Source organism: Raphanus sativus, chromosome 7 (genome assembly GCF_000801105.2).
Source record: "Raphanus sativus cultivar WK10039 chromosome 7, ASM80110v3, whole genome shotgun sequence".
Lineage (NCBI taxonomy): Eukaryota > Viridiplantae > Streptophyta > Magnoliopsida > Brassicales > Brassicaceae > Raphanus > Raphanus sativus.
The window spans coordinates 12,673,715-12,686,042 of NC_079517.1; the positions used below are offsets into that span (position 1 = coordinate 12,673,715).

General features: G+C 36.3%; 3 protein-coding genes across 3 annotated transcripts; 1 reads left to right on the forward strand and 2 right to left on the reverse strand.

The window, feature by feature from the left end:
- Positions 1-1,588: 1,588 nt before the first annotated feature.
- LOC130497693 (receptor-like protein 15) lies at positions 1,589-5,280 on the reverse strand. The gene is made up of 5 exons (XM_056990707.1): positions 4,806-5,280; positions 4,537-4,692; positions 4,316-4,390; positions 4,163-4,237; positions 1,589-4,065 (listed from the first exon to the last, which is right to left on the reverse strand). The coding sequence occupies exons 1-5, from the start codon at positions 5,239-5,241 to the stop codon at positions 1,877-1,879; spliced, it is 2,931 nt and encodes a 976-aa protein (XP_056846687.1). The 5' UTR covers positions 5,242-5,280; the 3' UTR covers positions 1,589-1,876.
- Positions 5,281-5,958: 678 nt separating this feature from the next.
- On the reverse strand, positions 5,959-9,715 carry LOC108814242 (receptor-like protein 15). Its single transcript, XM_018586776.2, has 5 exons — positions 9,276-9,715; positions 8,878-9,033; positions 8,664-8,738; positions 8,471-8,545; positions 5,959-8,377 (listed from the first exon to the last, which is right to left on the reverse strand). Exons 1-5 carry the CDS (start codon positions 9,640-9,642, stop codon positions 6,195-6,197), a joined length of 2,856 nt encoding a protein of 951 aa, XP_018442278.2. The 5' UTR covers positions 9,643-9,715; the 3' UTR covers positions 5,959-6,194.
- A 125-nt stretch (positions 9,716-9,840) lies between these two features.
- Positions 9,841-12,198, forward strand: LOC130497588 (glycerophosphodiester phosphodiesterase GDPD5-like). Its single transcript, XM_056990511.1, has 8 exons — positions 9,841-9,999; positions 10,394-10,572; positions 10,653-10,836; positions 10,922-10,996; positions 11,068-11,177; positions 11,290-11,484; positions 11,563-11,718; positions 11,801-12,198. The coding sequence occupies exons 1-8, from the start codon at positions 9,987-9,989 to the stop codon at positions 12,002-12,004; spliced, it is 1,116 nt and encodes a 371-aa protein (XP_056846491.1). The 5' UTR covers positions 9,841-9,986; the 3' UTR covers positions 12,005-12,198.
- The last annotated feature ends 130 nt before the right edge of the window (positions 12,199-12,328 follow it).

A 12,328-nucleotide genomic window follows, 5' to 3' on the forward strand; every position in this document is an offset into this window, starting at 1 on the left:
ATAACTATATATGAACTATAAAATTTTTACTAATATATTTAGTTCAAATAATAGAAAGATGGAATACATTTCAAATTTTATAAATTTTATAAAAAATAAGGGTAAAGTGTCAATTTTTAATAAAATAATTGGTGAGTATCTAACATATATTTTTAAAATTACTATGTTAACTTTTAAAATATAGAGTGCGAGTTGTATGTGTTACTTTAGTTTCAAGATCTCTCAAAAAGATGTATCTTAAAATAAAAAACATAAAATTATTTTTTATATTAGTTTTGTTATAATAGAAGATTTTGTGTGTGTTTATAACGAAATTCTTGTTTGTCCACCCTTATTTAGAAATATCAATGAATCTTAATATGAATCTAAATATGTTTTTAGCTAAAAACTATAAATGGTTTCTAAACTCCTCTATTTAATGGACAACTTCTATTTTAACCGGAATGGAACAATTTCACCAAATATTCCTAGTAAAAATCTATTAGTTAATTAGTAAATGAGATATTAACATCTATAACGATCATGAGGAAGACAACTTCTGACTATCTGTGACATTCGCGCTTGCTGACTTGTTGCATTTAGTAATGGTTTTGACAATAAATGGTTAGTGTGGTGCAAAGGATTAATGGTGAGGGTGATGTGTGGTTTACATCAATTTTAAATAACTTTAGCAACCAGGCAACGTTTTTAAATTTCTCTCAGATTGGAAGTAATGATTCTTTTTTTTGTTTAATTAAGTTTTAAGAGTATATTAATCATGTTCACGGTTTTTAAAATGTAAACACGGATAGCTTGTATCAGGGAAGTTATTAGTTTTCTTGCATAGTGTAACATGGGAAGATACTATAGAGTTTATGTGCCAATACCAATAGACCAAATGTTAGTCTTTTGGACTTGAATAATCACCAATTACTAAACATTATTAGAGTGGGATAAATGGAATTTCTAGATTGATTATATGACGGTTACGTCGATTGCGTTAAAGAAGGAGAATCGTAGAGGCTCCATTTTCCATCGTCAACATCAAATATAAAGAAATCCTATAACCAATGTTTTGACACCCGACCCAGACACTGAACCGGATTATTTACCGGAACCCTAGATCATTGGATCAACCGTGGATGAACCACAATTAAGTAAATGAATTAGTTTTATTATAAGCTAATATATTAGCTATGAAAATAAATATATAAAAATTAAAGTTAATATTTTAAATGTTTTCAAACATAAAGTAATAGTTTAGATATGTATCTATTTTATGTTTAATTTTTTTTGAAAATACTAAACTTTAGTTTCCATTTTTGTATTTTTATTTGACATACAAAATATTAAGAAATAGTTTAAAAGTATTTAAAATAATATGTAACATAAGAGTTATGAAATCTATGAAATCTAAAGAAAATCAAGACATAAAATTTATAATAAATTAAACTTTCAATCCAAAATTAAAACATTATTGTAAATTTTCAATAACAAAAATAAACTAATACCTAATAATAATTAACATCAAAACACATTAAATACAGTTGAAAAAAGATTTTAATTATTAAAAAGAGAATGTCACATGGCATTTCCACCCCCCAAGAAGAAAAAAAACTCAACTTTATTATATAAATTTATTATATAAGATAAGATTGTAAAACATGAAGTTTAGATTGTTTCATGCATTATATTATTCAAAGAAAAATACAATAACAGTTCAGAGGAACCACCACCAAACTAGTTTAAGATATATTTGATGCACTAATTTATCCAACGAAAATGATAATAACAGTTCAGAGGAACCAACCATAAATTTAGTTCTGACGTTTCTAGTTAAAGACATGGGGACGAATAAAAGAACTACCACATTAAAGGATTTAACATCTACAGTAGGTTACCATAACAAGTTCCTCACCTTGTGGATGAAAACATCAACAATGTAGAACCAAGCTCTGCTCCAATGAGAATCAATAGAGAGAAATGCAAGTATTCCAAGAAGTACCGTCACGTAAGCTGCAACAATACTCCAATAGAAAGAGACCATGTCTATTGTGGATTCATCAGCTTCCACTTCATTATCTGGTTCTTGGATGTTACTGCTCTCACAACTTATCTTAGTTGGTTCCCCACAAAGAAGAGGATTACCTAAGTAGCTTTCTATATCAAAGGTGTTAAACTGTTTTCCCTGTGGAATGGCTCCTGATAAGTTGTTGTAAGTGACCTTGAAAACCGCAAGGCTGCTTAGCTCTGTTAGTTCTTCTGGAATACGGCCTTGTAATCTGTTAAAGGAAAGATCAAGGCTTTCAACATTCTTCAAACCAGAGAAGCTTGTTGGTATCACACCTGATAAATAGTTGTGAGAAAAATTGAGAGCATAAAGTTCCAGAAGACCTCCTAGCTCTACTGGAATCTCACCAACCAGCTCATTTTCTGAGAGATCCAGTCCAAACATATATTTGAGGATTCCACCCATGTAGGCATCATATCGGTGTTTTGTTGCAAACTCAATTTTCGTCTGGGTGTCATGCATGAAGTACCAGTTAATAGGATCTAACACAAGAAGAGATTTGAAATGCCTACCATCATTTTCCATGGAAGGTGATGAATCTTGTTCCAGAGTAAAAGCATCCTTGAAATTACTACCCATGTAGCCCCATTTGAAATCATAATCATATGACATATCCTCTTTTCCCAAACCAAACGATGTATTGCTAAGACACGAAGGTATGGATCCATTCAGTTTGTTAATAGCTAGATCCATAAGATGGATGTTTCTTAGACCGCACAGCTGACGAGGAATACGACCTGTTAAATTATTCCCCCGCAGAAGGAGAATACTGATGTTTTGGGTGTCGACGAACTCCGGAATGTTTCCAGACAATCTGTTGTTTCTGAGATCAAGTACAGTGACATTCACTAGCAACGTGGCGGGAATAGAACCTGATAAATTGTTGTCTTGTAGGAATAACGCCACGGGATTTGCAGAACTGACGTGTGGAGGTATGCCCCCGGATAAAATGTTGGCAGAGAGGTCCAACAACAGAAGATTGGATACGTTGAACAAGGACGCAGGTATTTCACCTTCCAGCAAGTTGTTCGAAAGAAGTATTGCATTTAAAGATGAAAGCTCGCCAATCCAACTCGGAATAACACCTGTGAGATTGTTGTTTGAAATGTCAAGCAGTAACAAGTGTTCCAGTTTCCGCAAACCGTGTACGATATTTCCTGTAAACAAGTTGTTATCCATAGACAGCTCCCATATACTAGTAAAGTTTGTTGAACTTGGTAAAATCTCCCCACTTAGTTTATTATGTGAAAGCTTCAAGATTCTCATAGAATAACAACCCTCCACAAAACTTCTTTGTAGCTTCCCGCGGAAACTATTGTGAGAAATATCCAAAAACTGAAGACTTTTCATGATACCTAGAGAAGATGGTAGATTTCCTTGGAACATGTTATTTGATATATTCAAAGACGCTAAATGAGGAAGTACCAACCCAATGTTCTCAGGAAACAGATGACTGAAACAATTCACCGACACGTCCAGCATGAGCAGATCATGAGCAGACTTTGGTAGCTGAAAGCTCGTAAAGTTGTTATTCTGTAGAGTTAGAACTTTGAGTTCCGTATTGTTCTCCATTAGCCATGAAGGAAAATTTCCAGATAATTTATTGTGAGAGAGATCAACTTGACGCAAAACCTTCTGATGTAGGAGGAAGTAAGGAACGTTCTCCAAGTTGCACGATCGTAGTACGATAACATTCAACTGAAATCTTGGCTTCCAAGAACTTGTAGACTCGACTTGAAGTGAGTTGGATAGTGAACCAAGTTTAAGCACCCTCAGCTCTGAGAGGTTTGCGAGCGAACCAGCTGAGAAGAAGCCTTCGAAGTTGTTGTCAAACAACGATAAGTACTCAAGGGATTCAAGGTTACCAAGAGCAGATGGTACCTTCCCAGTCATTTGGTTCGATGAAAGATCAAGAACTCGAAGTCCAGTTAAGTTAGTTAAACATAAGGGAAACTGACCGGACAGTTTGTTTCGACTCAAATCAAGCTCTTGCAGATTCTTCAGTTTACAAATCCCTATTGTTAATCAAAAGCAGAAGGTAAGTCAACTTACATAAACGTGATTACAACCACAACTTTTTATGTTTAAATCAAAATATTTGAGCAAACTTGCCTTGCAATTCCATTGAGCCAGAAAATTCATTATCACTTAGATCCAGAGCTTCCAACTTCCTCAGGGTAGAGAGCTCTACCACACAAATGTAAACACAAACCGTTACGTTATTAAATTTCCAACGTTAAAAAGAAAGGCAAGCATATAGAATACCTCGTGCTGGTATGGAGTCATTGAATCTGTTATCACTTAGGTCCAGCAGTTTCAAGTTTGTCAATTCTTTGAGTTCTGAAACAGAGCCCAACTAACAATGATTTAGACTGAATTGATCATAAAGTTATAACAATTATAATTATCAAATAGAGTAGTTTGAACGGAAAGTATATAATCAAGAGATACATCATGCTTAGCTACAAATGAGAACAAAAACACACCGTTAAGAGGAGATGGGCCATCCAAGTTGTTGCTTCGGAGAAACAAAGTTGTAAGTGATGTAGCAGCACTAAGAAAAGGAATGATGCTGTTGTTGAATTTATTTGAAGAAAGATCCAGAATCTCCAGGTTTCTTAATCTGCTAAGGCTTTTATAACCTGCAAACAAACTTATCTATTGGATATCTAACAACTCAAGGAAAAAAAATCAAAGTTCCAATAAAAAAGACAGAACGCTAAAACCTAACTACTAGGTGAAAAGCCTAGTATACCTTCAACATCATCAAACAAGCCAGCAAGTTTGTTGAATGCATCATCATTGAATTCATTCTCTTTGTAAGCAGATAAGTTTATGAATCTGGACTTGGACAAGTTGAGACTTCGAATTTCTTGAAAGGGATGCAGCAAAGAAAGATTCAGGAGAGAACTCTCTTTGAGGTTAAGTGTACCAAAGGCAATATCTGTCACCCGTTTGCTTTTAAGATTGCACTTAAGTCCCTCCCAGTGGCAGCAATCGCTCTTTGTGTTGTAGTTCCAAGTAGGGAGAACAGAGTTGGATTCCCCTTCTTCGGTAATTGAGATTATGTATTTCTTGAGCTCCAACAAAGCTATTCTTTCTTTCTCAACACAGCTTTTGTATCCATGTAGCTGCCCCAGTAGTAACAGAACCCATGTCAAGTATTTTCCCACAGACACCTTCCCTGCCATTACAAATTTGATAACACGAGCAAATTAAAGAGAATCCAAATTGACTGTAAATAAAGTAGTTGTATATTTAGAAAAGTAAAAACTGACTGTAAAGGAAACCACTAAACATCATGTGGCATTCATAGCGTGGAGCGATCACTATCATACAAGTAAAAGTTAAATTTCATAGTTTTATTTATTAGTAACCAGATAAGTTTGAACGAGAGACGTCTCTTTTCCCATTGAATCATTTCTTTGGTATTAAGACACCTCAACAAAACCCTTTGAAAATGTTCAAAAAAAAAGAAAACCCTTTGAAAAAATAAATGAATATTTTACTTTTTCTTGTTGAAACGTAACCTAACTAGATTTGAGTCGAAGCCCAGCGGTCACGGATGATGTGGCTCTCTAGGATTGGTTACGGGACTAAGTCTCCGTCATGGGCGATGGCATGACAAAGGTTTTTTTTTTGAATGACATATATCACCATGGCCACTATCACTATATATGGTGTAAGCCAAGTGACAAATCAATTTTTTCTATCACCAAAATACAAAGAGGGATTTAAAACCTACCATGGAAGTTCTGAGTCCTTAAACCCATAATTTATCATAGTCCCCAAGTGGCCAAGTCAGCCTTTAAAAATTCTCTTTACATTTTCTTTACAGTTATTTTCATTTTTTTTTTGTATGTGTACTCTTTCTACTTCGAGAAGATTGTTTCATGCAAAAGTCCATGTATCTCCGTAAATATGTAGTGAATTAATTACCAAACCAGCTGCAAAATAAGACAAAGACAATCCATGTTTTAGGCATTACATTCATTCAAAAAAAGACAAAGACAATACATAAGATCAGTCATAAGATCACACATTATGTTCTGGTGTTGTTACACAAAGCAGTTTTCTGAAGAACATCCATAAATGGGGAAAAACGAAGGAACTAGCACGGTAAAACATTTGATACTAATAAACATTACCACAACCAACTCCTCACTTTGTAGATGAAGGCATCAACGATGAAGAACCAAAATCTGCTCCAAGGAGAATCGAAATAGAAAGATGCAAATATTCCAATGAGTGTGGTCGCATAGGCTGCAACAAGACTCCAGTAGAACGATTCCGTATCGATTGTGGATTCATCCGCTTCCACTTCATCATCTGCTTCTTGAAAGTTGTTGCTCTCGCAGCTTATGTTGGTTGGTTTCCCACAGAGAAGGGGATTGCCTAAGTAGCTTTTAGTCTCAAAGGTGTTAAACTGTCTTCCCAGTGGAATAACTCCTGATAAGTTGTTGTATGATACATTAAAGACAGCTAGGCTGCTCAGTTCTGCTAGTTGTGGTGGGATCGGACCTTGTACTCTGTTGTAAGAAAGATCAAGGCTTTCCATATTCTTCAGACCTGAAAAGCTTTCTGGTATAGCACCTGACAAACTGTTGTGAGAAAGATTTAAAGCATGAAACTCCTTAAGACCACCAAGCTCTGCTGGAATCTCACCGCTTAGCTCATTTTCTGAGAGATCCATTCCAATCAAATACCCTAGGTTGCTACCCATGTAGGCGTCAAATCTGCCTTTTGTTGCAAATTCTATTTTTGTTTGGGTGCCAACATCATATCCATCTGTTGTAAACTGATCCAGTATAAGCAGAGATTTGAAATATGTACCGACATCTCGTGTGGAAATGGAGTCCCTGTCCAGATAAGAAAGTTGTGACAATTCTTGTGAATCAATGCCAAAATCATAAACTGGCGTATACACTTTTCTCAAATCAGATGATATATTGCTTAGACATGAAGGTATTGAACCACTCAACCTATTGTTAGCAAGATCCAGAAGGCGAATGCTTGTTAGGGCACATAACTGGCTAGGAATCTGCCCTGTTAAATTATTCCCACGCAAAAGAAGAAAACTAGCCCTTTGGTTGCTGATAAACTCTGGAATATTCCCTGAAAATCTGTTGTTTCTCAGATCAAGTAGAGAAACATTTAACAGCAAAGTATTTGGAATAACCCCTGATAAATTATTGTCTTTCAGCAAGAACACTACTGAAGTTCCAGAAGTAACGTGTGGAGGTATGGACCCAGATAAAGAGTTTGAGGAGAGGTCAAGTAGCCTAATACTGGACATGCTGACCAAAGAAATAGGTATTTCACCTTCCAATGAGTTGTTTGAAAGCAGTAGCGAAAATAACGTTGGGAGTTCGCCGATCCAGCTTGGAATAACACCGGTTAGATTGTTATTTGAAATGTCAAGCAGTAACAGGTTTATCAGCCTCCGTAAACCATGTCCAATTTCTCCTGTAAACTGATTGTTATCCAGAAACAACGCATAGATACCAGTAAAGCTAACTGATTCTTGAAAAATCTCACCACTTAGTTTGTTGCATGAAACCTTCAAGATTACCAAGGAATAACAACCCTCTACTAAAGCTCTAGGTAACTTCCCGTGGAAACTGTTGCGAGATAGATCCATATATTCAACACTCCCCATGTTGCCCAGTGAAGACGGCAGATTTCCTTCAAAACCGTTCTCCGAGATATTCATATACGATAAACTAGGAAGTATCCACCCAATGCTCTCAGGCAGCAAGCCAGTGAGATTATTAACAGACAAATCCAACCAATGCAGATTATGATGAGATATTTCAGGAAGCTGAAAGCCTGTAAAGAAATTATTCTGTAGATGCAAATTTTCTAGTTTAGTATTGTTCACTAATAGCCAATAAGGGAAAGTTCCACTAATATTATTGTCAGAGAGATCAACATGACGCAAATCCTTCTGGTGTAGGAGAAAATGAGGAACCTTCTTCAAGTTGCATGATGGTAGTGCAATAACATTCAGCTGAAATTTTGGCTTCCAGGCACTTCCGGACTTTACTTGGAGCGAGTTGCCTTTTGAATCAAGTCTGAACACCCTAAGCTTCGAGAGGTTGGCGAGTAAACCAAGTGAGAAGGAGCCTTTGAAGCTGTTATTAGACAGCGACATGTACTCGAGGGATTCAAGGTTACGGATAGCAGATGGTAGCCTCTCATTTAGTTGGTTAGATGAGAGATCAAGAACTCGAAGTCCATTGAAGCTAGGCAAGCATAAAGGAAACTGACCTACAAGTTTGTTTTGACTGAGATTGAGCTCCTCCAAATTCTTCAGTTCGCAAATACCTATTGTAATCGAATGCAAATATTTTCACATGATCAGTACGCATCATTCATAAATAGAGTTAATTCATAGGTTGAAGATCTATGCAGACTTGCCTTGCAGTTCCACTGATGTAGAAAATTCGTTACCATGTAGATCCAAAGCTTTCAGATTCATCAGAGCAGGTAAATCTGCCACAAAGCCGCACAAATGAATAACACATTTAAATAATAGTCTAATGATGTTTTAAACACCCGTTTAATGGAATTTCCACCCTAAAAATGAATAGAAACATGTATGCAAAAGTACCTCCCAGTGGTATAGATCTGTTAAATCTGTTTTCACTTAGGTCCAGTAGTTCCAAATTAGTCAAATCTTTGAATTCTGAAATAGAGTTTACCAAATATAAGAATGATGAAAACTGAATTCAAGAGGTATAGGTAAAGTTAAACACTAATTTCAGCGAAAGATACATCATCAAAGAAATAAACCGTGTTAGATACAAATGGAAAAAGTAACATACCTTTAGCAGGAAATAGGCCTTCCATATTGTTCAACGGAAGTAGCAGAGTTATAAGTGATGTAGCGGCATTAATAAATGGAAATATGCTGTTGTTGAATGCATTTACAGAGAGATCCAGAATTTCTAAGTATCTTAATCTCCTTAGGCTTTTATATCCTGCAAACAATAACATATCACGCCATATACTTGGAAAGGGAAAATGAACGACGGTCCTATGCAACATGCAGCATGTGACACAAACATCAAAGAAAATCTCGATAGTATGAGGTATTAACGTTTCATAAATTACAATGAACTAAGATATAGTCCACCTAGATTCTTTAGAGAAGCAGAACACTAACGGGGGTAAAAAGATCAAGTTCTAATGCAACAAAAAAATAAAAAAAATTATGGTATACCTTCCACATCATCAAACAAGCCACTGAATCCTGACCAGGATAAGTCCAGAATTTGAATTTCTTCAAAGGGATGCAACAAAGAAAGATTTAGAGAACTCTCTCTGTGGTGCGCCCAACCAATGGAAAGCCTGATAACCCGCCCGCTAGCACGATCGCACTTAACTTTCTCCCACTGGCAGCAATCGCTCTTTGTGAGATTAGTCCAATCAGTTAAAAACTGGTTGGATTCGTTACTTGCGATAGTGTATTTCTTGAGGTCCAACAAAGCCACCATTTCTTTCTCAATACAACTTATGTATCCATGCAGCTGCCCCAACAATGATATCACCAATATCAAGTATTGACCCACAAAAAGCTTCCCTTCCATTGCAAGTAAGTTATGAAAAAAAAAGGAAGCAAATGGAAATAAACTCCTAATCAAAGTGTCTGTGATTTCAATGTAAAACCATGGTTCTGTTAGAAAAGTCAGAAGTTTCATTTAGTGAAAGCACTTAAAAGTCATGCGACGTAAGTAAAGGGATGGATTGCTACCGTTTACTTTGAATTGTATGATAAGGCAAGTCAATGTTTCGTGGAAAAAAAAAAGCTCATAATGGTGTGAGATATATTAAAAAAAAATAGATCCCGTAATCTTTCTTCTTCTACTGAAAGTAAACGGATAGGAACCAATTGGGTGGCAGACAAGAAATTCTATTGATTAAAGAGATTGTCATGATTCTTACAAGTAAGCTTCTCAACTTCAACTTCTTTTATTTGTTTTTCTGGGTCAGTAAGCTTAAGTTATTATGTGTTTCTCATTGTTCTATTTTTCCCATCTGAATGTATGATTTTATTACATTAGCTTGTGGATGGAGTTAGCAAAACTCAATCATTTCCTTTGAATTTCCTCTGTTCATCCATAAAAATGAGTAGCAAAATGAAAAGAGGAAGAAAAAATTTGGGTCGTTAGAAACTAGGCTTATATCTTATCCTATTGGTTCTGTGGTTGGCTTATATCTTATCCTATTTCACTGCTTTTTGTTTCTGCTGACACAATGGTAAAGAAAAAAAAAGGAGAATCAAGAATAACAGGGGAGTTTGATAAAAAAAAACAAAAGTGATTATTGTTCATCTTACAGGATGTTTGCCATTGATATGGCTCTTTCTGCTTACTGCCTGTGCTGGAAGGACATTATACCCACTCCCTGGTAAAGGAGGCAAAGGCGCTAAGCTGCCCATTCAGACTTCACGTCCTTATAACATTGCACACAGAGGTTCCAATGGAGAGATCCCTGAAGAAACTGCTGCCGCATACTTGGTATACCATTGACATGTCTGTCTCTAGTTTGTTTGTTGAAGTGAATATGCTTATAAGCAATTTTATTGTCTTTTTTTCAGAGAGCAATTGAAGAGGGTGCAGACTTCATAGAAACAGATGTCTTATCAACCAAAGATGGTGTGCTTATCTGTTTCCATGATTTCACCCTTCAAAACACAACCAATGTTGCCAGCCACAAGGAGTTTGCTGATCGTAATAGGACTTATGAAGTCCAAGGATCCAACATGACAGGCTTTTTCACTTGTACGTTCCCATATGATTCTTCTTTTTTTTTTTTTTCATACCTGAGTTGATGCATCCCAACAGGCTCTCTTTGATTTGCTTACAGTTGATTTTACACTCAAAGAACTAAAGAAACTAAGGACAAAGCAGAGATACTCTTTCCGCGACCAACAGTACAACGGTTAGCTTCCTGGATTCAGCTGTTGCAGGACACATCTAAGCCTTCTCGATCTCTTGTTTGTTTTTTTGCAGGAAAGTATCCTATCATTACATTTGAAGAGTTCATTACCATTGCTCGGGATGCTCCAAGAGTTGTCGGTATATATCCTGAGATTAAGAATCCAGTTCTAATGAACCAGCATGTGAGTCACAATCCCACAAGCTTCACTTCTACTTTTACGGCAGATATGTGATTAACTTTCTTTGGCTTTTATCTCCGTGGAAACATCTCTTTTTGCTTCTAATTACTTGCAGGTCAAGTGGCCTGGTGGTAAGAGATTTGAGGATAAAGTGGTGGAGACACTTAAGAAGTATGGATATGGAGGCTCATATTTGTCCAAGAAATGGCTGAAGAAACCATTGTTTATTCAGTCATTTGCCCCATCTTCACTTGTCTACATATCAAACCTGACAGACGACGTTACCGTGCTAACAGAAGACACTAACCAGGTCCATCCTCTGCTTCTGAAAGTTCTTAGTCTTTTATTTTTGCTTAAGTGATTGATCAATCTTTCCTGCAAATTCTAGACTTATGCGGAGATCACATCAGACGTGTATTTCAATTACATCAAGCAATATGTCGTCGGGATCGGACCTTGGAAGGACACAGTTGTTCCAGTAAGCAACAATTACACGCAAGCCCCAACAGATTTGGTCAAAAGAGCTCATGCACATAATCTACAGGTCTGTTAATTTCATAACTTCCCTTGAGATTAAAAGAGTCTGTTGAAACATGTTACTAACTTCTTGAACATGTTCTTGGCAGGTGCATCCATACACGTACAGGAATGAAAACGAGTTCTTACACTTTAACTTCAGCCAAGATCCATATAAGGAATACGAGTACTGGATCAATGAAATTGGTGTTGACGGACTCTTCACCGACTTCACTGGTAGCCTCCATAACTACCAAGAATGGACATCTCCGTTGTCTGAAACTTCCAAGTCTCCAAGAAAGCTCTTGACTTAAGTTGCTTCATTGGTCCTCCCTTATGCAAAGGCTTGAAATACCACAGAGGCGTCTTATGGATCAAATGTGTTTGCTTACTTCACAAGATTATACATAAACGCCAAAAAATAACTATGTAAATCTCAGAGCATACTTCTATAATACCAAGATGAAGGAAATAATTTCTCTAAAGCATCATGCAGCATATTTCACAAGAGGCGTCTTCTTTTAAATTCCAAAGTCTATGGGAGCAGATACAAAAGATCCATCTAACAAGACTTGCTTTGCTAAAGCATCAGGCACCTTTTTTTTAGTTCGACGAGTCAAAACGAAAGATACAAACTC